The sequence below is a fragment of the Diadema antillarum genome, unplaced genomic scaffold, assembly GCF_040938485.1.
Source record: "Diadema antillarum isolate AM-2024a unplaced genomic scaffold, OU_Dant_1.0 scf00000022, whole genome shotgun sequence".
In the NCBI taxonomy this organism is placed as follows: Eukaryota; Metazoa; Echinodermata; class Echinoidea; order Diadematoida; family Diadematidae; genus Diadema; species Diadema antillarum.
The window spans coordinates 83,793-111,194 of record NW_027270911.1 but is presented as its reverse complement, the minus strand read 5'-3'; the positions used below and the strand labels follow the sequence as shown (position 1 = coordinate 111,194).

The window sequence follows — 27,402 nt, the reverse complement described above, 5'->3', positions numbered from 1 at the left end:
TGTTCAAACAAATGGGAAACTTCTGAAACTTTCAGATGACTACCTCATTTGCATTCACTATACTGTCACAAGTATCACTACTGTTTTTGAATTGGTGACTTTCATATTTTGGTGCAAATTCAGATTTATCTGTTTTATATTAGTATTGTCTGGGGCAAATTATTTGATGTATAGGGCCCCATTTTTGCTCTCTTTCTCTTCTTCCTTAACCAGTTGAGTATGGGCTGATTTTGCTACAACACGCATTTCCCGTAGACGCTTGCCCGAGTATACTCGGGACTCGTCCTCAACGGGTTAAAATCAACAACAAATTCAGTGAGGCTTTCACTGCCATGTTTGGTTGTAGTCATCTTTAACACAGGCCAAAGTTTCCCTTCAGGACGGCAGAGAATGATACCAAAAGTTTGTGATAGGAGCCTTGAACTATGCCCTCTTTTTTGTTTTGATGCATCGTTTGCTTTTAGTATTTTGTTTTTAGTATTTTGTTTTTGCCACGTCTGGCGATGGATGTCCTAGGACATCAATTATGTTTCTCCTTGGAGCGAGGCTTAAGAGAAACCAGAAATAGAGCTCCCGAAGGATAAACCGGCAATTCCCCGTACTTAATAATTCCCCCTGATGAGGAGGATCACCTTGAAATCACCCTTTCTTTTTATCTTCTTCCCCCGTAATCACCCAAACATCATTAGCGGATTTTGGCATTGTTGTTTGAGCGTCGCTCGTAGTGTCAGATAGGACATGAATCGAGAGAAGAACAATATGTGTATGCTTGTTATAGACATCTCTTTTTTTGCACATTTATAAATGTATGTCTATGGAAGTGTATGTATCCATACATGTATACAAATACTAATATATTTGTGTGTGTGTGCATATATATGATATAAATGTATGTATTATATATACTGTATACGCTATATATTTCGCGGGGGTTTTATTTTCGCGAATTTCGCGAGTCGGGAGCTATTCGCGAAATTAACAACACGCGAAAATATTACCTTCCAAAATGAATCCCTTGCCTTGATGATACGAACATTTCAGTACTAGTAGACCATGTCACGGCTTACCGAACAGACCATACTGGCTAAGCTTGTTTACGCACGTCCACATCTACTTACGAATACTGTAGAGAGCCAATCCATTATCGCAAGGGGACCACTCGTCAGAAATCTAGCGCGATGGACTTAACCACTCCAAAAATGTTGAATTCTAACTTACTAGTTCGCAGAGTTTGGCAAGTCTTTTTCATGCAGTGTATAACTAGTACCATTCTTATTTGCTAGTAAGTTGAAAATTCACACTTTCTTTGCCACTTCATATTTTCTCTTGTCCCCCAATCGCGAATTTAACCACTCGCGAAAATGTGTGACAGCGGCAATTCGCGAAAATTTATGTACGCGAAAATTATAGCGTATACAGTATTATACATAGGTTAAGAAAATTGCTCTGAGCTTATTTGGAAGGGCATACAATGTACATATGATATAATGTGTTCGTGATGATATGCTGTATGTATGTGAATGCCAGCATGACTGATATTTTACTCTCTTCAAAATGAAATTAAAAAAGAAAGTGCATTTTCAACAAAGGATGGAGCAGGAAAGTTTGTAACTGTCCCACGTAACAGATTGTTGAAACAATGCCACAGTTGCCGTGGCAATAGCTTGATCTTCATGGGCGTGTCTCTTTGAGAGAAGCTCTTTTGGTGGATTGGTCTAGTCAGTATGCATTCTGAGATGTACCAATCCAATTTACTTTCCCTTTTGCTCTGTTGCCATTGTCTCCGTCTGCGCCTTGAGATAATTAGCTGAATGGGAATGCTAGAGATCAGTGCTCGATTTCATCGATCAGCCAGAACTCATGAACTCAACTGCTTGGACGATGGTCAATTGGCCTTAGAATGGCAGATTCTTTGTGAGGATAAAATAGGAGCAGGGATTAGTAGTACGGAAGATGTTCATCATCGTGGTAGAAACTGAAGGAAATAAAGCTGATCTTTTGTCCCACGAAGCGAGGTAGGGATTGGTCATCAAACATTTGGTTTCATGGCACCTTCCACACCTTTATACTCACAGGTGAATATTCTTGGACCAAACCAAACTTAACAGTACATATATATCCTTGCACATCAGTAGAATGATGTAATCCTTGTTTTCTGGATAAACAGCTGAAGACACATACGAATCGGTGCGAGAATTAAAAAGCGGTTATCTCTCGCCGGATGCAAAGAATGTGAGTACACAAAGTGGGCGAGGTGATCGCGCAAAGTCCGAGACCTTGAATTGTTGCGTAACACGACAAAGGAAATGCTTCCTGTGGAATGCTGTTAGTGAGAATGTATGATGCTCTGTCATTGACCTGTCTAACCCGCTAACCACCGCCATCGCAAAATGCCACCGACATCATGTACGGACAACTTGCCTACGGTAGTGAAAGAGTTCATATCAGCCCAGACACTCAATCAATCACCTCAATAGTAGAGATAGGAAGTACTCTGTGGACAAAGGCGTGACTCTTTTGCTTATAGATGGATGCTACGTAGAATTTTAGCCATTGAAAGAGGCTAATGCTTGTCTTCCAGAATGTTCTTTGAGATAAGAGATGTATGTTTGATCAGACTTTGTCATCACTCCTACCATTGGCCTAGGCGTGGCCCCTTCCATAGAATTGACATGGGTAATCTTCAATTGGGCTTTCCAAGGACAGGTCAACTATCTTTTCGCAAAAATTATACCCACTTTCTTTGCCCCCCCCCCGACCTATACACACACCCATACATGCCATGACCGATTATGTGTACCAAAGGAGGCAATAGCAATTACAGTAAGTGATTGAGTTATGTAATACATCTGCCTTGTGCTGGCATACCTGTACTTCTATCCAACCATTCAGTTGGCCTAGGGACCGGAGAAGCTGCGGTCCACTGAACCCTCTGTGTCCTTTCCACCCGATTGACCACTTGCCCCGAGAGGTGTAGACGGCTACCTTTTTGCCATCTTTATGCTCCATTCATTTTTACAGCAAGAAAAATTCAGCCCACAATCTGTATTTCCGCTCCCTTTCATAACTTCTGCTGAGATACGAAGTTTGTAGAAATCATGAACAAGGTCACTTTCTCTTTTTCTTTTTTGCAACTACAAATTGTGATGAGCTATTAAAAGTAACTATTGAAACATCAAAGATGCAGGAGTTGTATATTTCTTTTTTTCTTGCGTATATTTTTCTTTGGTTGCAATGAAGCAGAAGACAGCACTTCCGCATCAATTGGCATCAATATGGCAGCACAAAGGAATGGACAATTTAAGTCGGTGACATCTCCGTCTTTGCTTTGGCGAGCGGTTGCATCACCGACGAGAGGCCGAGTGCATCTTTGTCCTGTTTTTCTCTGCTGAGTTGCCTTCTGGAATGCCTCGCGAAAAAAAGAAAGAAAGAAAGAATGATCTTCAAGGTCTGCCAGTAAAAGAAACATCAAAGGGAGGCTGTTTCTTCTTTCAAACCTAGTTATGACCTAATCTCCAGCACAGAAGCTTGGGATAAATAAAGAAAAAAAAACTTCTTGTCTGTGTTCCCTTGAAAGAGAGAATAGACTGGCAGTATTTAGAATCCAGCAAGGCCGCGATTCCTTTGTTCCGGTGCTGTGATCCAGCGAAGAATGCCGCGTGGCCATTGTTGGGGCTCAAGGAAGCCGAAAGAATAGGGGCTGGGGCTCAGGGTCAACCGCTGCTGCCTCATCGCTGGGAGTCAATCTTCCTTCTTTCTCAAGTCATATACTTTGTCACCTCTCACCACAGTCTCACTCTTGTTTGTAATAAGAAGTGACCTCTGTCGCACTCACCAGGTACAATAGGAGTGGGATGGGGGGGGGGGGGGGGGGGGAAGGGAGGGGAGGGGATGGACACACAGAAGGATGATCAATTTGTGAGTTTTTTGTGTATGTATTTGTATGTCTGTATATTTAAAGGGGTGTGTGTTTTGTGTATGTGCATGCAAGAGAACATTCTTATTGAGTGTTTGAATGTGGTTACTGGCTACACTTCACACATTTGGACTGACCTTTTCTACAAAATGCATACAGCTGTCTTTGCATGGTGGGTACTCCATTTGATTATAAAAATAGGAATTCAATATGAATACACACTCCCTAGGTGTATCATAGAATATTGTACCTTTTGTCATACAATTCACGTCAAAGCAAAGCTTGACACTTTCTTCACAACTTTGCTCGTTACACATCCAGGGTAACAAAAATCTATTGAAGTTATGTATAGATTTGAAAAACATAATGTTTTCCCAAAGCATGACTTTGTTGCAGTCTCGGAATAATGTGGCACACAGGGGTTTTACACCATGGAAGGTAATGATGATGATGATGATGATGTTGATGATGATGATGAGGATGATGATGATGATGATGATGATGATGATGATGATGATGATGATGAAACAGCATTTATACATCACCATCGATATCAGTACAAACATTCAAAGGCGCCTAAAGAGTTAAACATTCGGTCTGGGAATCATCCATGGTGTTTATAGTAGGTGGGAGGAAACCTTCATAATACACAGGTTCATGTTTGGATACCCTTCTCTGATGGTTGTGTGGGTAGATGCTTGAATGTTGTGCGAGGTCCTTCCTGCAAAGACAATGATGATAGCCCAAGGGCAGAGTAGATTGATTATGCATATATATGACTTGTGGTATCAAGGTTCTTTTGTGTATAGCATTGCTGTTTTCAAGTTTGTTTTGATTGCTAGGCAATAACAGCAAAACAAGATGAACATACATTTTTTAAAGATGACTACACAATCCATGCTCATTCGCTACCAAGAGAATGATAGAAGATTGGGTAAAATAATAGAGTCACAAGTTTCAATTCATTATGGACATCCCTTAGCTTACATCAGTGGGGCAGACTGAACCGTTGCAGGATCTTGGAAAGTTAGGCAGACAGATGTAAAAATAGATAAGCAGATAGATAGATAGATGCATACATACATATATAGATTGACAGATAGATAGATAGGTAGATATATAGATAGATAAATAGATAGATAGATAGATAGATAGGTAGATATATAGATAGATAAATAGATAGATAGATAGATAGATAGATAGATAGATAGATGGATAGATAGATAGAGAAATATACATATAGACAGGTAAATAGAAAGCTCTGTAATGGATCAGGCAAGAAATTCTGCACATTGTCAAGAAAACTACATAAATGTTTTGATGAATAGTGCAGTACACACAATGTCAACACTGGTCGGTTACAGTGGTTTTAGTCGTGTATTGAGGCTCACAATAAGTAGTACCTATACTTTTCCATTGAGATGATAATCTTTAACATGATAATGTGATGATATCGTTATATATATGATATAATATGATTAGGTCTGGGAATATACGATTTAAAAATGTTCATTGTAATCAAGTGCAGATTTATTTATTACCAAAAAAAAAAAGTGCCTTTCTAACTTCTACCTCAAAGATAAAGTTCAGATTGTTTCAGACACACTGATGAGTTCATAGATTGTCTGGATAGGGAAACAGCGTTGAAAAATGGAGAAAAAAATACATGAATTAGATATGTGTATCTTTCCCTCTTTCCTTGCAAATTAGATTTCATCACTTATCACGTTAACTGACAGCAAGGTCGTAGTGTAAACATTTGGAGGCTGGGGGGGGGGGGGGGCAATGTGAAGGCAAACTTGTTTATTAACTCTGGACAATGAGAAATATTTTCATGCCGTTAGAGTAATGAATGCTGTTGATTATTTATATTTGCTCAGCTCATAATGGCTCTATATTGTACATGAAAAGGGATATGAAAATAACAAACCTTTATCCTATTTTTTTTTCTATCGTGGTATTACTCAGTTTGTCAATTATATCAGCATTTTTGAAAAGAAACTTGCATTCAATAGTTCTGATTTAGTAGGTACCATGTATTAAAGGATATCATACCTTCAGATGATTATGCATTGTGATGATATGTGCTTCTTGTATCCTTCTTGGCAATTATCTCATAACTGCTGGATCTCTTTGAGCTTAAAACATCAGCATTGGAAAATTTGTACTCTTTGATGATAATAAATGATGGGTTGATCAAAGACAAAACTTCCAAGTGAGCATTCAATTATTTCACGTGTAAAAGAGTGAAAACACAGTAGAATTCAACCTCTTACGTGCCCAGAGATAAGCAGCATCATTTAAAAGTGACGTCACATAATTTTGTGATGATTGTGGGAGAGTGTGGATGCAAGTTCATGAGAAAGGAGAAGAAGAGGAAACGTGTTAGGTGGATCTGCCTCCATAGCTCAACTCTTTTGGCTCTTTTCTTGGAAGATCTCACATTGCAGATGAATTTTGATACAGAGAATAAGACTGAACCAAAGAGAAATAGGGAAAGTTTCCTCATTAAAATTCCATTAAGAAGGAATCTGATAGCTTCACACCTTTTAACTAATCATTAAAAAGAATTTTTGCATCAACTCATAAAATGTGTACATGGACCAGGAAAGGTCTTTAATCCCTATATTTTTTTGATAGAGCATATGGGATTTGTTTGTTTGCAACTCTGAGGGGAGTTAATGAGGGGATGACATCATCATCTCATTTGCATATAGATTTTTGACTGATGTCAGTGTTTGATTCATAATTGCTTGTGTAACTTTAAATGTCTTCTTTTTTTTTTGCTTTGTTATTCTAAAATATGTCCAACTGTTGCAACGATAACTTTTATCAGTCCAGGGGAATTCACTTCCTTCGTTCAAGTCAACTCAAGGGGATCATTTTTTTCTCTGTGATATTACAGTTTGTAGTTTCGTACCTTACATGAGTAGAAAAAGGTCATTTGTGATAACAGGTACGTTTGTTTTCAACCCCTTGAGGACGAGTCCCAAGTATACTTGGGCAGGTGTCTATGGGAAATGCATGTTGTCGCGAAATCAGTCCATCCTCAATGGGTTAAATTCACTGAGATATTTAGTAGCATCTGTAAAGAATGATTATTCATGTAATCCTCATTTCCATATAAATAGTACTTTGCCAGCTCATCCACCTGACAGTAACAGAGTATTCTTTAGATTTAAACTTAGTATTCAGCAATAATGATTTTAAAAAGAAATGTTACTGCATTCAATGCAAAACAATGAAATGACTCTTGGTCCATGCAAGTTCATTCTTTGTTTGAAGCAGAATTCCTTGAAATGTTATGCTGGGCAATCTTATGCATTATGTCCCTTTGAAAAAATGAGCGAAGTAGCAAACCGACTGAGAAAATGAAAAGGTCACATGGAAAATATGCGCAAGAGCTAATTACGAACTGGCTTGTCAATCTCGAGAGTGGTGTGCAAAGTGAGTCTGAGTGCCGAGACTACGCTTATCAGTGCCCTGTGTGACCATGAGCCAGTGTAATGAGTCAGTTTGGTGGCCTTGGAGTTTCTCAGAACGGCGCAGACAGAGGGAAAAACATTTATACTGGCTGATAGTGCTATACATCCATCGCTTCTGACGTCTGTCTCTTTGTCCTGGTTACTAGTGGGCGGGTCCCAATCCTGCCTTGAGAACTTCAGACAATTTGCTCAATTTTCTGATAATGACTTATGCATGAAACATGAGCAATGGGTGCATACATCACATGAACCTGTTGAGGACTTTCTAAGAACTGCATGTAATGGTGCAATGACTAAAACAAGTTTGCATAAATGAAAGTGTAATGGACACGGAACGAATGCTCATCAAAATAAAAGTGACTGGATTCCCAATGATGTCATGACCTGCGTCATATGTCTTCAGGACCATTGAGGAAACACAATGAGGGACTTCCAATTAGGCAACTATAGCAGCCTTTGTTACGATGTAAAGAAAGAAGTGTGCTGATCTAGCACATGCTTGGCTTTGCTAGGGGTGAATGAACGTTTATGTGACTCGTCCATAAACCTTCATGGCCTTTCCATTTGGGAAGAAAAAGGCCCTTTTATTTCCTTTCCTAGAAGATTAACTGGTGGTGTTTGCTGTGGAGAGTCTTTTTTTAAGCATTAATGCCACTTTGCAGAGTCATTAAACAAATTATGAAAAGAAAGAACCCTCGATTGTCTCCACCCCAAGATGGTTCATAGTGGGAGACATTGCCCTTTCCAGTAGGCCCAGTTATTCACTCCTGACAATGCCAGGACCGATTGAAAGCCATCATCAGTTTTAAGGCATGGGACTATGGGAAAATGGGTACCGGTATGTGGATATGTGGATATATTTGTGGTATATCTTAACTTGATGCCAGTGAATGCCTTACCTGTTCCAGAAATAATTCTTTTGTTTACTTGCATGAGGCAGAATAACTGCACACATTTTGCAAATGATTTAAATAAGACAATAAAATGCAAGCTTTTTCTTGAACTAATTTGAAAGTAAAGAAGCATGATATGATTAAAACTAACATCATAGATGAGTGCCAATTCATACGTCCTCAGTATGTAAATCTAAATTGCAACCAGAAGCCCATTGTTCAGAACATCTTGTGTGGTTGCGTGCTATGTCGCCTGTGCTACATTATCTTCTCCTACTATCTAGAGGAAATAAAGATGATATCATAACTCGACATAACATGCCAAAGACAGTAGGCCCTAACTGAAGAAGAGTTGTAATGAAAAAAGAAAAGTCAAAGAAAAAACCATGTTTTTGTAATTCTCAGATTTTTATTCTAGTATTTGTTTTGTTCATTTATAGTGTTCTGCATGGTTTTGCCAAGGAATTGCTCTAGCTTGTAGCTCCATGGTTTTACAATGAGGAACAGAAGCATCTTTGCAGAAACAGTGGCTAATGGTGCATTTAAAAAGGTTAAAACAAAAACTGTATCCCATTGTACAACGTGTAGTTACACTGTGGAAAGTGAGTTTGCGAAGCTGTACGAACTGCCTGTCAAAACCAACATCAAGTTGAACAAACCTGTAGGCCCTATCTCAATTCCTTTGTGAATACAGTTGGGTTAACAATATAACTACCGGTAATGTACTAGTGGACCCTTAACCAAATTTAGAGAGTTTCTCAACTTGATCAAGATGTTAATAAGATAGTTGAATTAGTGGGGGGGGGGGGGGAGAGGAGAAGGGGACATTGAGTTATGTTACATTTATCAAAGTGAGAAAATAAAGCGAAAGAGCTATTCGAAGAAGAACAGCAAATAGATCATGAAGAAATAAACGAGCAAATCATGCAGGAACTTTCAACTTTTGCATGTTGTCTGAAAACTTAGAAGGGAATGCTGCCAGATCGTGATGAAATAATGAGGTGTGGTGATGCAGAATTATGATATGAGAGAGAGAGAGAAGGGAAGGGGGTGGGGCCAACTGGCGTGTGACTGTCTGAGTACAAATGAGCTTCTAAATACCAAAGACCTTGGTGATTCCATCTGACAAATTGTTTACAGGGAAAGGGGGAAAAAATAATCATAGAAGCAGGCTTGGTCTTTTCCACATGGTCATGTCCTTGTGTGTCTATCCTCAAACAATGGACCATATGTTTCCTTCACCCTGAAAGAAATGCTGTTGCATGGGAGCAAGAGGAAGTGAAAATGGTTTTCATAACCTACATGGCCATTGCCAACTTAAACGCCGCCCCGTGACTCGAAACAGAATTTGCACACACACACACACACACACACACACGTGCATGGGGTTTACGTGCAGGTGAAGTTCCAGGTTTGTCTCAAGGGTATTCATATCCAAGCTGCCAGAATTATATCTTTCATTGTCTATTAAAGAGGAGATTGATAGATTGCAATTAAGAAGCAGATTGCATCATAGGAAAACAAAGCAAAGCATTCAAATTGTGAAAATCTGAATGCTTGTAAACTATCCAACATGATAGCATACTGGATGCCTGAAATGGCCCAAATACAAAATGTAGTTTTCATACAACACCAAACAAAAAAGAGGAGTTTCTATCTATACCATGTGCAGCAAGCAAAAAGATTAAGATTTGAAGTGTAGCACATGACTGCTGTGAAATTAGATTACTCAGTTTTTAAACTTCGAATACATTTATAAGGTGGCAGCTAACCTTTGCATGATTATGAACTCAGCACAGAGGACCAAGCAAATAGTATAATATCTCCAAATCACATTACTCTGGTAGCCTTTTCTCTTTTGAGTTTGATTTTGTATCTTTATATGATCCTCTCTTTAAATCAGTCCTTTTATGTATTTTTCATTCATTGTTTTATTGTGTGTGTGTGTGTGTGTGTGTGTGTGTGTATGTGTGCGTGCTCTAGCCATCCTATGTGCATGTTCGTCTCAATGTAAAATTTCACTTGCACATAGGCCTACACAGTATAAACAACTTGAATAATTAAAACCTCGATGTGAATGCCCCTCTCCAAGAAACCTATGCAGTCAGATGTTGCCTACAAATGTCATGAATGTCTACAAATGTCAGGGAATATTTTGTGATTGCAGGACGTGGTGAAAAGCTTTGCAAACAACTCCAGTGGCCCTGGTAATGACAATCTTCAAGATGAGAGAAGAAACAGATATTCAGAGAGGAGAAATATTCATCTTTCTCTCTCTCTCTTTTTTCTACTTTCCTTTTTTATTGGCGTCCTAGATCTACATTTCTTCCATTTTGCAAAATTAGGGAGTAAAAGATAAAAAGAATACAGTAGAAGGGAATGATGAGGGTAGGGTTTGAGATGAGCTGTGTAATTCATGTGCTGGGTCTGTGTCATACGCCTTCACTCTGATTCTGAGTCAATCTCTCGTCTGGATCGGGGAATATATGGAGCCCGACCTTGTAGGCTTTATTTCATGCTCAGAAGGCTTTTTTTTCCCTCTCTCTCTCTCTCTCTCTCTCTCTCTTTCTCTCCCTTCTTGTTTTTTTCTTTGTCATTTTTCTTGTCACGTAAGAGGCAACCTTCCTCAGAGTACGTGCCCCACTTTCTCAAGTTCATCGCAGTGCTTGGCGAAATCTGGGTAAAGATAGAACCACCAGCATTAGTTTGTGTACCGTCTAGAATTCAGATGGTATAGCTCGCACATGATTGCATAGTTGGGAGGCAGCAGCGGTTGAATTTCTCTCCGAAGGATTTTCTAATCTTGTTTTTCTTCTTAAATTATAAAGAGTATGCAAAATAAAAAATGGCTTGAAATAGACTAGTCGATCACCCAATCCTTTCAGTCAAACAATCGCGTTATCAACATTTTTTTTTCCAAATATGTCTCGAATGATAGTGATATGCAATGCATGTGTGTGATCTGCTAACCAGTCACCATGGAATCTCGATCTTATTCGTAAAAACGTACGTGTATAGCTAGAATGCGCTCACATCAGAACTTGAAAAATGCGCGGAGCACAAGTGCCAAAGCGTTAAAGAGATATGATCTGATTTATCGAAATATCTATGCTTTTAGGGGATATCACAGGTGAATTAAAGCTTTTTTGTGTGTATGTATTCTAGCTGTACACAAATTTGATTTCCAGGGTATTGGTACACTTCAATCATTGTCAAAAATTGATTTGAAAAAAAGGAAAACCAGAGAAAATTGAACCAATACAGATATATTCTCTCACTTTTATATTGTCATTCTTCCATGCTTTCTCTCTCATTATGTGAGAAACCAAGTTTGTATGGTAACATATTGCAACAGTTAAACTTACTTGATGCATGGTTTTTCTTGCAACTGTCAAAAAAGTGTTCCTTGTCCCTACATTTTGTGAAAATACCAACCCTATCATTGTGCATTGAAATACCTATTTTTAGTGGGGTTTGTTTGTTTGTTTTTTGTTTGTTTTTAAACCACAAGATTAGATGCAGCTCTTATGGTAAAAAGTTATGACACCAATATCTATATCATGTTGAGTTTCATTTTCAACCAGTGTTGGTCTGATAATTCACAAAATTTGAAGCAATGTCTATATCATTTTGCATGGTGACTTAGTGCTATGTGGAAAAGAAAAATCTGCATCAACAGTACAGTGTGAAAATATAAGAGTTATGACTATCTGCGATATTTTCCAGGAATATGTCTGAACATGATTCAACTTAACACCAAGTCAGACACATTAACAAACTTTGTATTTCACATTGACTCTTATGCCAGATGGTTTACGATAAGTCCAGACTAACGATAATATTTTAGTCCTTTTTTTGTGTACAGGGTGCTTGTTGCAGTGTCAAATAATTGTAAGCATTTAATAATTCAATATTTTGTCCTCCCTACTACAACCTCAACCCCACCCCCTCCCTCCTCCTTCCTCCCCCCCCCCCCAAAAAAATGGAAGGAAACTATCACATGAAAAACAAAATTGTTTTGCAGATATTCAATGCGACAACATTTGGTAATGTGAGGTGTGAATTGATGCATATTTCCTCACATCTCCACAAGGTATATATATATAATTCACATTTTTCCTGTCGAGTTTCCTGTCACGCTCATTACATGCTACAAATTATCAATGACCTTGTGTAATCATATTGATTAAGTCACTTGTGGGCAGACTCTTGTTGTTTTTGTTTTTCACAGCATCAATATAGACAGTTCATTGCAACAATACCATTGGCCACTCACTCACTCATTTACAGACAGACTGTCCTTCGATTTCAAAGGACAAATAACAGCTAGCTTGTGACATGTAATGCGAAAGTGAAGTTAATGTTAACCACCAATCTCCAAGTTTGTCAATTCCAAAGGAAATGGCGTGCTGGTTTTGTGCTTGATGGACAACACTTGATTAAGGACACCATTACATTTCAAGTGCAAATAACAGCTTGTGACCATGTGTAATGTGAAAGTAAAATGTTAAAACACCAATCTCTGAGTTCGTCAACTCCAACAAAGGAAATGGCTTGTTGGGGTTATGTTCGGTGGATTTATAACGTTTCCATGATTCGTTGGAGGGAAACAGTCGAGAAAGAATTCTTTGGTTCCACGGTTTCACAGTTTGCTACCTTACCAGGGTACAGTGTCTCATTAATGACAAGGTGTGTATCTATCTTGGTTACTGTTTAACTTCCTGTTTGCCAGCAATTTGAATGTGTTTGCTTTCTCGAAATGAAATCATTGCATCACGAACAGAGCCGACACGGCCTTGGAGGGAGAGAGGGATAGAGAGAAGTGAACAAAGCGGTAAAGACTGACAATAGCTGTCATTTCTCAAAAGATCCTGGAAGCTCCTCCCATCTTTTACTTTTTTGTCCAATCAGAGAAGAGTTCACGCATCCTGTGTTTTCTCAGTCCAAGGCCAGCCTTGAGGCATCGCTCAGCTGTGACCATATGGCAAAACATGCTCCTGTGTAGCGTGCATGGAACACACACAAATACACACACACTCTCGCACATACACAGAGAGATTTTCATACAAACATATCACTCTAATGCCCTCTCACACACACACACACACACACACACACACACACACAGACCAGACAAGAATACAGCATTCTGATTGGCCGCAAGCCAGCGGATGTCAACAAAAGCCCACATAGCACACAGGGCATTGGCATCAGGAGTCAGCCAGCGAGGACATATTTGCATAATTTATGCTCAAGGTCTAACCATAGGGCACTGAGCACAGAGGCCGCGCCTCTCTTGCTTCCTTCTCTCCCGCTATCTCCTTCTATCCCTCTCTCTCTCCCCTTTCTCTGCCTCTCTCTCTCTCTCCCTCTGTCTCTCTCTCTTTCTCTCTGTGCATGGAGCGTTTACGTATCTATAAACTGGGAATGACATGTGGAGCAGTGATTAGTGTACAGCGAGACCCAGTACTCGGATGTTGCGATTTGTCGTCCTCGTTGAACTTGTCACGCTGAAGGATTGGGAGTTGTAAAGAGGAACTGTATGTGAATGAAACCTTTTCCCCCCCTGAGCCGTATGGCACGTGGATAGAAGCGTCTTATGCTTTCCATTTTATTTTTTTTGTTTGTTTGATTTGATTCTCGCAACTGTGGTTTGCCATTTGAATTCGATTACTCACCTGACTTGATGATACTTTGTTCCCGCTCTCGCCATTACTTTTGAGGAGCGCATGTGTTGAAAGATAGTGGATTGGGTCTGTTTTTGGTTCTGTTGTTCGTGACAACTTTCTTTTTGATTGAATGCTCCTGACCAGAACTGGAAGTGGATAGAAACTGCTTCTTTCCCGTGAATTTTTGGATTATCAGTCACTGCCCTGTGGACACACTGTATCCTATCGAGTTGCTGTCAGTTGTTGCTGCTGTGGTCGAGAACGTCGGTCAAGAATGCACCACATGTCGCAGACACAAATAGAGAACAGCAACCAGCCCCTCAACCTCAGCCACCCGTCCAAGCTCAAAGCCAAGCTCTCGGCCCGGCACATGGCCATGTCGGCAAGCACCCACAGCGTGTCGCCGACCTCCCCGTCATCAGTGACCAAGCCCAAAGCCAGGATGGGTTCGCATTATCACCACCATCATCACCACCATCATCACCACCACCACCATCGCCACGGTGATGACCGCGAACTCTCCTGCAGCTGCCCCCAGCTGGACTCCAAGAACACGATTCTCTATCGGCTCCTCACGGACAGCTACAGTTATCGCACGCCGGTGTGTTGTATCGGCGGCAAGTGTCACGACGGCCAGATGATGGGCCAAAGTAAACTGAAAATTCTTCTTGAGGAGAGCAAGAGACAATCAGTGCAATAGGGATGCGGAGGTGGAGAGTACCAAGGGCAAAGTGGCAATATGTGAAAACTGGCTATTTATTACTAGGTAAGGGTGCCTCAGTTTGTCCCCACCAGCATATTTGAGTTGATCTCGCAGTAACTGTATTAAACCTCCTTAATCCATGGTCACACCTCGATCCTTGCGATATATCGTTTCAGCCATCATGTGTGATTTGTTATTTGTTGCTTGCTTTGAACAGCAAGGTAACCCTGAAAATGCCAGAACAGAAGCTCAAAAAAAAAAACATATGACAGATTTAATGATATTCATACCAAAGTGGAATTCTTGAAGGAAAATAAATGGCAAAGTTTCGACTAAATTAACTCAACAATCAGCAACCTGAACCAAAATATTTTGAAGGAAATTCAAAGGTAACCTTTTGTTACAATTTATTTTGTTGTAAAATAGGAAGCTTGCTTCTGCAAGAACACTCAGCAACCCTCATGGAATTGAATGGCCCTTTCACAAACATTGTTGAAGCTATTAAAGAGAATGAAAGTCTTAGCTTGATTGATTGTACTTGTGGTGACATCTTTGTTCTCTAGCTGTTCTTCAATCTTAAAGTTGATAACCCTTCTCTGGTATTTAATTCTAACCCATTCCATATGGGAACCTGATGGCCTGTGTATTTAATAGGTCTATGGGGATTTCAGAATTCAGTATGGAATGGGTTAATTGCTGTGCATCTTTTATCTACCATTAGTTAAATTAATATTGAACATAGATCCGAGAGCAAGAAAAGCCTGTTTTGTTTGTGTTTGTCATAGGGTCCTGGATGTTGATAGATATTGAAGAAAAAAAAGCGAAAGATATTTCTACTTCTGTTCATTTATGTCAAGATGTTGTAAGCTCTTCCTTTGCAAGTGATTTCAGTTGATGCCAAATATTGCCTCTTTGTAATTGTTAATATTGCTAGAATTGGTCACTGAAGCGTGAGTCTGACTGACCACTTTGATGGCAGGCAGATCAAGCGTCGCCCGGAGGAGTTGCTCATTTTCTTCGATGAATTCTTCTTCCAGACACCCAGAGAAGATAGAAATACAACATGGTTATCGTGTATGAATTCATGTAGCACCACGTGGCAGTGACTGGAATATTGTGGCATGTTTACTTGACGATTCATTATTCTGTACATTCATTGGTTGAGGTCTGTGAGAGTGCAACTTTTAACCACTCCTCCTTTCTTTCCTCCTATGGTGGCTTTCAATCACCTCTGGATGAAGAAACAAAGCTGCTCTGGCATGCGTTGCTTTGTGACCATGTATGGAGAAATTGGCAACATGTTTTTCACCATAGATTGTGGAGTTGCTATAATCATCACAAGAAGACTCTCTCTATAGTCTAAGGGCCTTTTACCTGAAATCTTTCCATGGCGATGGACCATGGCTGCATGATTAATAAGGCCACTATTTTTAATGGTGCCCTCGCCAATGTCTGAAGCAGTTAGAACAAGTTATGTAATAATATGCTCCTACTTGTTTTGTTGAGGACCATTGTCCACCTGCAAGGACTCCTTTATGGTTTCATGCCCATGCGTCCTTGTGGTATTTTTGTTGTTTCCTTTTTTAGAAATGGAGATTCCAATCTCAGGAAGGTTAAGAGTCTTGCTAGTGATTGGCTCAACCTCGATAGTATTCACCAAAATATTTTATTTTGTCAATTGGCATCTGGGAAAAAAAAAAGAAAAACCTCGTTAATGAGCCTTCTGAAGATAAGAGCTGTTTGCAGTTTGTAAAACATCGAAATTGAAGTATAGTTAGGATTAAACATAGGGAGTGATTGTTTCTGACCACCAGATAAAAGAGCAAGTTCAGAGATGTTCTTGCTTTGAGTTTACTTGTGTGTAATCTCAAATCAAACCAACAGGATACAACAAACAAAACAAAACAGCAGCTATTGCATCTTTCAATAGTTTTGTGCTGCCATGTAACTATGGTGCTTTTACTTTGCTCTGAAGCAAAGTTTTCATATATACACTTTTGATCTGCTCTTTTTTATTACTTCTATTCACTTTGTTCTGTTTAGCTTAAATGTAATACCATCAAACTGCCATTGTGACTACTTGTCTAGAAGGTCAACCTTGTTTTGGCATGCATTGATAAATATAATCCTCATCAAGGCAATATTATAGGCAATGATCACTCTTTCTGTCCACTCAAATCTATTCTTGTTAAAGTAGCTATATTTGTGTAGATATCTACCTCAGATCATGTTAACATGATTGGAAAAGCACATTCCAGTTTGAATGCCCACTGTTTGGCAATCTGCTGAGTGTGTTACAATCGAAGAATTTTCATCTCAGTATGTCCACATGACATTAATCATGTTTTATCATCGTAAAGAATGATGTTTTAGATGATATCAATCAAGCTGTACAGTCAATCCATACTATTGGATAAGACTGAAGCAAGGCTCGTGAATACACTTGGGCATTTGTGCATTGGTGCCAGATGCATCTTTGCCTGTGTTTATCAACTTTCCCATGTTTAGTTCCAATTCCCACAATCAAAACGCTCATGCAAATGCCTTTCAGGTCGCATTTCTCAAGTTGTTACATTGTCAACTCTTCTGTGAGTCAATTTGACGCCATGTCACTGTGCAGCTCCACTGCACAATTTGACCTGAGGAATAGTTGGCAGTGGTTGGCGTGTGCAGATCGGAGCTATGAACGCATTTTAAAAATCATTTATGAACTCTACAGAAACGCGTTTCTGGCTCAAACATGTTTGTGATGGCACTTTTTTCAGCATTTCAGAAACACATAATTTCTAAGAAACCCCATAACCTTAACAGCTTTGCATTTATCAACTGCCCAAAACTCCCTGAAAATTGTTTGGAAACCTTCAAAAAGTGAGTTGATAAATGCAGACTTTCAATGTCATGAGCTCGCAGAAGTTCTAATTTAATTTTCTGAGTCCAGAAATATTTTGACCTCCTCTCTTTGTTTATGACATGTCGACTTTGTTCTGCTGGTCTCTGCCCATTGTGACCACTTCCCGGTTAATCACTCAGTCGTTTTTCTCTCATCTTGGTCATTTCCTACTGTTGACTTCTCAACCATCGTTTGGGCTTTGTCATTTGCTTTGTCGCACACAATATGCCAGTGTGCAGACTAAATCAACTCTTTTATTGGCCACTTCTGTGCCCGCCAACCCTGAATGCGCATGTTACTTGATGAAAAATTCCCTTGATAGGACCTTACACCATTCTGGAAAAGAAAAAGGACCTAAAAAAAAAACATGCTTGTTAATGACAGGAAAGAAATGCCAACAAAAGATCCATCGATAACGATATCAGATCTTTTTCTTTCTCTGACCTTGCTTTCCCACCGAGCAACAATGGAACGACGGGGCATCTATACTGCTTCGGCAAATAAGTCCTGTATTGATTATGCGCCTTTGAAGCCCCAGGGGAATTCTGCTATGCATTCATTGCGTTCCAAGATGCTCTTTAATGTCTTTGTTGATCATTACGTAGCAGTTACTCGCTGTGACCTTTGCTGCAGTTGTCCTCCATGTATTTTGGGAATTTCCGAAAACAAAGAAGCGAAGTCTTGAGCGATGATAAAGAAGATGGAATAGGGCAAAGAGAAAGACAAAGAGCACACATGGGAAACATGGAAACTTATGTTGTTTACTCTTCCACATGAATCTTTGTTATGATGAAATATGGGGTGTCGATGTATGCTTAGTCCAAATCAAGCATGGTATCAGTCATGCTCTGTACTGTTAGCTTAACCCGTTGAGGACGAGTCCCGAGTATACTCGGGCAGGTGTCTATGGGAAATGCGTGTTGTAGCAAAATCAAACCGTCCTCAACGGGTTAAAGGGGAAAGCTAGTAACTGATCAGTGGGAATTAGTGGAAATGCTGGGAGATGATTGTTCCAATCCTTATGGGATTCATTCAAGAGTTCATTGTGTATCTATTGTTGTGTGAAAATGATTTGCTTCAGAACGGTCTCATATTCAAGTAATGTGCAGATTAATGCTCCGTCACTGACCAGGGACGCTAACCTGGAAGCATTAAACTGCACATTACTTGAATATGAGACCATTCTGAAGCAAATCATTTTCACACAACAATAGATATACAATGAACTCTTGAATGAATCCCATAAGAATTGGAACAATCATCTCCCAGCATTTCCACTGATTCCCACTGATCAGTTACTAGCCTTCCCCTTTAATTGTATTAAAGCAATTGAGTGGGCCCTCAGCCTCCAGTATTGAAGTCATTTCAGGATTCAGATTAAAAGCAATCACAACTGAAATCATGTGAATGATCCACTCTTTGTTTGGCAGATTACATTGTATGAGAAGATATTGAAGAGTGTAGGGCCTATATAACAATATCGTTTATATGTATCTAAAAGCATCATCCACATCAACGCAAAACAACAAGAAAAGAATATGAAAGTCACCAAAAAATCTTGGTGACGACAGGAACTTAGTGGGTCTTGAATAAAGATGATAGAAATTTTAGAATTTGGTTGGGAACTGGTTTATAACTATAGGCTCATTCACACTTACAATTAAAAACCCCTGTATAGCAAATAGGCATAGGTCACAAAAATGATGTTGTTTCTACAGGGTGGTCTATCAAACTTCATGCAAAATGTGCATGCGAGATTTGATTAGCGATCATGTCAGGAAATACTACCCATAATACAGCAGTGCATTCCTCATGTGACCTCGCATACTTTCTGTCTTCTTCCCGTAGGAGATATTTTATGTGTATAATGAGCAGTGCTTACCTTGAAGAGGTTCACTTTTGGGGCCAGAAATACTATGGTATTCCTTGATTGAGAACGGTAATAACTGAAATACCTTGGTATTCATTACCATGGTATTTTGCCGGTGAGAATGGCAACAACAAATTACCGAAGTAATTCTAACATGAATGCACCTGCAGAAAACAAATTTGAGGGACTCTTGATGAGCATTTCATTAGCTGAACCTAGTTTTGTGTTAAGTGGGTTTGCAGTTCCACTTTGGGGTTTCCATGTGTAAGAAACAACCACCTGTAAGACCATTCATAGTTTGTAGGTTGGAATGTCTCAGCTGTAGAGGGCGCATGTCATTCAGAGAAGCCTAACAATTTTGGTACTCCATTGAAGTGTAGCCCAATTCCAACATTTTAAAAAATATGTAATACTAACCGTATTAGATTCACTCCTTTATGTACTCATTCCAGGACCAGTGGTCTGTCTGCCTACGAAAGGTCAACTCCGTTTTCTGCAAAAGAAGACATTTTTTGTTGGTGAATCAATTTTTGTTTTTTGTTTTTTGTTTTCTTTTTTTTTAGAGGGAGAGAGAGAAAGTTCTGCCATTTTTCTCTCACAATACCATTTTTCTGCTGCTTATCAGGCAATGTGGAATACATCAGCATCCACACTGATGTATTAACCTGTTTCCTACTAAATTTTGGAATCCCCATAGACTTAATACACAGGTCACCAGGTTCCTGTAGGTAACAGATTAAATGAACATTTAAAAAAAAATGATAAGCTATTTAGCAAACTCACAAACAATGGCATGACAAAACCACTCTTTACACCTTGAAAGGCTTGAAGTGGGTGAAAAACTGAGACTTGGAGAAACCAGGATTTCTAAGAGTTGGAAAATGATAGATCAGCTATTCAAAGTGAAAGTTACGTTTGAATCTGGAGGTTCTAGAGTTTGAAGCATTTGCTTGCAAATGTTCTTGTTGCTTGCTAACAAAGCCTGTTGCCAAATCTATTTCATTTATTTTATCCACCATCAGCGAATGATTAGCACATAAAAGAATTACTGTCTTTAGTCGACTGCCATGAACACTCTTGATGTAGGGAGAGAGCAGGATATTTCTAGTACTGATTGGTCTGCTGTGATAACCTTGCATAATGTGTGCAGCAGAAACAAGGTCGCTTGTTAATCATGCGATAATAATTATGCATTTTTAAACTCCGTCATTGCCATTTGCAACCTGTCTGGTGTAGAATTTCAGGGGTAGTTTAAGGCTTTGGTCCCAAGTGGGGTTAATTTCCGAGTGGTAGTAAGTCGACTGTGAACAGAAGGATTCTTTTTGACAGTCATAGCCAAGCTGATTCATCCGTGTCCTGAAACTTGGAAGAAAAAAACAAAACAAAACAAAATGACGGCCATGGCATGACTGTGAAACAGATTCTTTTTCACACTAAACAGGACTCCATTATTGGAATGTTATGCCAAACGTTGCACTCCTTTCTTTCTTTCTTTTTCCCTCCCCCCTTGACCCGTTCAAACCCATGCTGGAGCCATCCCGAGCTAAGTTTTTTAACTATTCATCGTGTTTAATTTCCATAAGCTATTTCCTCTCCCATTCATCGGCAAGGACGATACATAAACAGCGACCTCGCCTGGCTGGAAATGTATTTCGCATGTTTCCATTCGCAGCCAGCGAGAGAGAAAGAGAGAGAGAGAGAGAAAGAGACATTTATCTCATTAAATGACATAACATGAGATAGAGGCCACCCCACCCCAGTTCTGCTGCTAATGAATAAACTCTTGTTATAGTGTGGATAGAACCGGTAACTCGTTTTTTTGTGTCTCTGCAACTCTTGGCAGGAAGTCCCATATGCATTTAAAGCTAGCACGCTTCTGTTTGACACCGCTGTAGATACCAAGCTAGCAGACAGTCCAAACAATAAACAGTTCTCTCGGCCTGCTCTTCCCCTTGATTACACCATGGCAGCTGCAATGTAATGTGATGTAAAATCGAACCTTGTACAAGTCTTAGCGTCAACACAATCATGTGCAATGTCTTATGCCAGCTTCATGATTGTAAACCAGATGTAAACTCAAATGGCTTGAAGTTCCAAGCCTCACATTAGGCATTTTTTCTTCATCAAAGTGAAAAAGAAAATAACCCGAAAATTGCTTGCACTTTATTTACTTGCTCATTGTGTAAATTGATATTTTGTGGCCTAAATGGTCTTCAACATGCCTTTGTCAGTTCTTTTGAGCGTTTTGCTCATTGTCATGGTTCAGGATTCGTTGGAATCGCCGATCAAGACGTTGGTCAAGTTTTCTCAGAATAAAGCTTACCTACTCCACCCTCAAGCACAAACTCTTCCCTACCTAGCTATGCAAACACACGCACACATAATTATGTACGTACAGACCAGAGTATGGCAAAGCTAACACACTATATGTCCATCACATATCATGATGCTCCCGTATAGGTGTGTGACTGGAGTTTTTTTCACCTTGAGAAAGAGAGCTGTAGACATTAAAGAATGTTGTTTGCCATTCTCGGATCTTAAGCTTGGCGTGATCTCCTCATCTCCGGGATGAGGAGTTTGCAGAGTGGCGTGTCCTTCACTGGCTATTGATTGGCTGCGTAATCATGTGGCCTTCATCAAACAAAGGACTGGCCGAGGAGTCTAAGCAGGGCCCGTTAATTAAAACTGGATAATTTGCTGTCACAACTAACGTGAAGGACTTTCCAAGGCGAGGGAAGCAAAGGGGAAAAAAATAGTTATCGAATACGGAGTTCAAACAATGCGAGATGATTATCACTGAGAGATACCAAGGACAAATTTGGCTGCCAGTTGTCTCATTTGCGGGCAGAGGTTTTATGTTGTGTGTTCGTTTTTTTGTTTTTTGTTTGTTTTGTTTTTTTCCATTGTGATAATGAGAGATAAAGGGGTGACAGCTATCAAGCTTGGCCTGTTAAGACCAGCCGACAAATATCAGCTTGTTTAAACTTTACCATGTATGAATGACTGCAGCGACTAGGCAAGGAAGCAACCTTCCCTTTCCATTAGGAGACTGACTTCTTTCTAATTAGAGATAAACCAAGTGATGCTAAGTTGTCCCTGTGACCTTCCCCAATCCCCCCCACCCCCCCCCCCCCCCCCCCGCACTTAAAAAAAAAACAAAAAACAGTTTGACATTTGTAAGTAATGGAAGAGGCATCGTGAATTGTGAATGTTGCAATGATTCGATGACAAGGCATCATAGCTAACCACACCTATCCTTGGATTCATGCAAACCATAAATATGTAAAGGATACTGAGAAGTTGGTAGGGGTCGGGGTGGGGGGGGGGGAGGGGGGAGTGTCCAAATACCTACTACTGCACAATCTACACATTACTACACAATCACACACACATACACACATACACACACACACACACACACACACACACACATACAAAGATTATCAAGGGAACTATCAAAAACAAAACAGAGGAGAGAGCTCATAAGTAATCCATCACATAAAGATGATGTGCAATTAGTAAAATTAAATTTTGAGGGGGCGCTCAAGAGACGAAAAGATGTCTCTCAAACGTAACCTAATTGCATGGTCTGCAGGAATCATTCTCGGTCAGGATTTGCTCATTCGTCATTAGGACAGTGATTTTTAGAAGAATTATTTGCCCAGAAAAATTTGAGGAAAGAGAGAGAGAGGAGGGGGGAGATTATCAAAGTTTTCATGACCGTGTTGATGTGGAATGTGCATTGCCTACTTTAGATGTTTTTTCATCATGTCCAGTTATAAAAATGTTATTTCTGTATACAATAGTGACGTTTATACTAAATGTGTTCTCTTTCGTTCTCCTCTTCAATCCATCTTGTTCTTTGATCAGATGTGCGAGGGCTGTGCAGTGCTGGATTGGTGGAGACGCTTCAGGGCCACACCCAGCTCAAGCTGTCCGAGTACGTCACTGCGCTGCACCCCCGCGACCCGCTCCGCTTCGCCCACCTCCTCCTCGGTCTTCCCCCGCTGCGCAACGTGCGCCCCCGCGTGGTCACCCAGCTCTTCTTCCGGGAGCTGATCGGGGACGTCGTCGAGATGGAAGAGATCCTGCAACAGATGCTGGTTAACACCCAGTGACCACGCCCACCTGACCACGCCCAAAATGTGCGGATCGTTGCCCAGTGACAATGCCTAGAACAAACACTTAATCAAAAGATAATAGGAAAAAAACAACAACAACCTGACAAAAGCAACAATAAGAAAGTGTTTGGCGTAATGAATGAATAGATTGAATTGGATCTAGATAGATATATTAATGGATTGACAGATGGGGTATGGGACTCTCCCCAAAATAGATACAGATAGAAAGTGGGAGAAAAGTTGCAGATGACAAGGGTTTTAAAGAAGAGGTTTTTCTGTGAAAGAAGGATAAGTAGAAGACAGTCCAACATGGGTTGTTGTCTCATACTTGTCTGACAAACGGAGCAGATCATGGTCAAATGGAGATATATAATCTGAGATGTATGTATATGCCGCACGTAATGAGAAAGAGATTGAGATAGAAGGAATAGAGTCTTGAAGAGATATATCTGTGCATTGGGATAGCAACAACTGAATGTTTAAAACATTAAAAACTCATGTGTGTTTGTCTGTTTTCAACAGTATATCTATGTCGGGATGCAGAAAAGTTAATGCTTCGGAACTGTCGGCAGGATATTGAAAATGTCTGTTGAAATCAGTTTTAGGGACAAGGTCCGACACTGGAAGCATTTGTATTGATTGCACCACGTGCACCAAGGTACATAAACGGTTCTTGACTTGCTGCTCTTCAAAAGAGTGGAAGTCGAGAAATGAAGAAAGTAATGAGGAGATCGATGGATAGATATACTGAAGTTGTAATTTGAAACATATTGGTCTACATAAAATGTACAAAGCACTCTGCTTTCTGAATGTTCTCGATGACAAGAGGCGACAGAAGCATGCAGGAATACTGACGAAGTAAATAGTGCTCTCGATCAGAAAGAATGCGGGGGAAAAAAAGACAGTTATGAAGAGTGAGTGGGAGTGAGAGTAGTCTAGAGAGAGAGAGAGCACACGTTGGGAAATGTAGGTAGATGATGGTGATGATGATGATGACGCATCAGTGTACAGAACTTTGCAAAGAAATAGATAATACTAATACTGTTGCTTTGAAGAAGAGGAAAAAAAAAACTGCTATTATCCCAGATGTGTACTATTTGTAAACTTCCATGACAATCAAATTTCCCACCAGCAAGCAAAGCACCAAAGAATGCCATTGGAAGTAGATGTAAAATAACAGTGCAAAATATTGTCAAAAAAAGAAAGATGTGATCTCTGAGACCTCACTACTACAATCCAAAGAAGATTGTGGAAGGGGTGAAAATATTAAAGATTCTAACAGTGTCTAAATAATATGAGCTGATTTTTTTTTCTTCAAAGAAATGTATAGCTAAGTATTGGAAATAGAGTTGCATAGATGTTTGTATGTTACTTGATTCAGGATTAAGCACTTAAATGCACACACACATGCTATACCAGACTCTCATCGAGGATAAACAGTTTACATGTTCAGTATCTAAGCTATGACAGCATTGTTTTGAAGCATCATTCATAAGTTTCAAAATTTCTTCTTTTTTTTAAATCTCTCTGTATGTGTGTGTTTATGTTTTGTAGTACATGTATGTTGTCATTAATGTAGACACCAGTAAAGAAAAAGGCTGTAGCAGGACTGACCCAGGAGAGAGTAGATAATATATTTGTTATTTTGGATTTAGTTTCATTTCTATCACTTTTTTTTTTCTGTGCCAGCCTAGCTGGACTTTTATTTTCAGAATGTTTTAGCATGTTTGAAAACAACTGGTTGTGTCTACACTGGACTTGTTGATGTCTATAAAATGAAATCAAAGATACTTCATCTCACATGAGCCTTGGGTGCTTGATAGAGAAGAAAAAGATGAGGAAAAATTGTTCAAAACTTGGCATGAAGGAAATAAAAAGTGCCCAATTTTTGGTCTCTGTCCCAATGGGATTTCTAAATGTGATTATCTTACGTCTCTTTTTGTGTCATTACCTCATTTGTTAATACTGAGCAATCTATAAGTGAATTTTGATACTTCTCAATCTCTCGCTAAATTGTGATTCACACTGAATGGAGGCAAACCAGAATTGTGACCCCTTCCTTCTTTCTTTCTTTCTTTCTTTCTTTCTTTCTGATGAATATTGAACTTTAAAGTGCATGCAGAGCAGTCAGACCCAGAATCGAAATACGACTCATTTCTCACCGATTGTCGATACAAACTCTGTGCTCGCCATCAAAGTGGGAGGGGGAGATCCAAAACAACTTTGGGAACTTGATGAATGGTTTGAAAATGAATGTCATGATTATGAACTGTTTCCCCTTCAAATTGGAAAACTTGCATAATTCGCCTTTGATACTGAAGCAACGGAAAGAATAATTGTCTACTGCTCTGCTGCATGTTTCTTTTATTTTATTTTGGAGGAGGGGGGCATCGGGACCTCTTTGTATTCCATAGGTAGCCTTACTAATTTCATGTCGTATTTCTCAGAAATGAAATGAACAAAGAGACAATATACAAATTTGACTCCTTGTGAAGTGGGCAAATATTTCAAAGACCAATAACTGTTAGTGGATATGCTCCAATGCAGTTCCAGCTTTGTGCATACTTGATGCCTTGAAAGCTGCATCCCCATACACAATATGGCGGAGTGATTATTTACTTTTTCACCCATGTGATTCATCATTGGGCAGCCTTGATCTACTGGAATTGCAAGTTTCTGGGCACATGAATGGTTTGCCTCCTTACAAATGTGGATGTCCTTTTTCCTTCTTGAGTAACAATAATCATTTATGTTGGTTTCTTGTGGTACAAGCAACTCTGGGGATTTCAAATGGGGCATTGTACAGTTCTATGTGTGTAAGTCTGACCAATCACGTGTTACAATTTTATGAACTATAATTAGCAATGTTATGCACACTGGGAGATCGTCCACGAAGGCCACTCTTTATTGTGTTTGTTCTTTTTAACAGTTCCTGGCTTGTGGACTTTTTTGTTATGTTTTTGCATTTTGCTGTCTTGAACTGAACATAATTTTGATTGCTGTATGTACATATGAAGATACATTGACTGTAATATAAAAACAAAATATGAAACAGGGCATACAAAAAAAAAATTGTCATGTAATTGTTTCTTTGTTTCATGAATGTGCTGCACATACTAATTTATTTTTGTGTTAACTGTATTGGAAATGTAAAATTGAGTTTCATATCCAATCCAAGTATATAATGTGTCCTGTATGTCTTGTTCTTTTCTACCGAGAGGAGAAAAAAAAAAATCAACTTTTACTGGGGCCTTGCTATTAAAGCATTTTGTCTTGACCCCTCCCTAACCCAATATCTACAACTGCTGTAATTTCATAAATGAAATAACACATATAAATATGAATAATACGAAGGCATTTTTTCTCTTTATTTATTTATCTGGTGTCAAAATCAGGATAACATTTTTTCTGTATTAATTAAGACAGTATGTCCTTTCTTCTTTTTTTATAGTTTGGCTTTGCCTAACAATTCTGGTCACTTAGGTTTGCTGGAATGTCAGAAGTAGAGAAGAACATATTGATATGTTTCATTCACTCCGATGCTCAATGAGAGATATATACTCATAAGTATGTATATCTCACTGTCAGTGTTGAGGTATACACACCTGTTGTCTTGGAGTTTAAAGGCAGGCATCTGTCGGAGTCAGTTCAGTTCAGGCAATTGTAGGGACAGCGGTACAATTGTGTGCGTTGTGTGTTTCATGAATAGAAACAATCTGTGTATTGTGCTTGTAGAGAATATTATCAGTTTGAAGAGGTGGTGTTCCTACTACTTAACATGCTTCTTTTTTTTTTTTGGTTGTTGTTATGTAGTAATGGCCACTTTCTCGAGCATTCTTTCAAAAGCTGTTCTGT

General features: G+C 39.4%; 1 protein-coding gene across 1 annotated transcript in view; it reads left to right on the top strand.

The window, feature by feature from the left end:
* The window catches only part of LOC139731577 (nuclear receptor subfamily 0 group B member 1-like), a 171,567-nt gene extending 144,867 nt beyond the window's left edge, over positions 1-26,700 (top strand). The window contains exon 3 of the mRNA XM_071642470.1: positions 23,297-26,700. Coding sequence (XP_071498571.1) covers positions 23,297-23,544 — 248 coding nt within the window. The 3' untranslated portion in view covers positions 23,545-26,700. The remainder of the gene's footprint in view (positions 1-23,296) is intronic.
* The last annotated feature ends 702 nt before the right edge of the window (positions 26,701-27,402 follow it).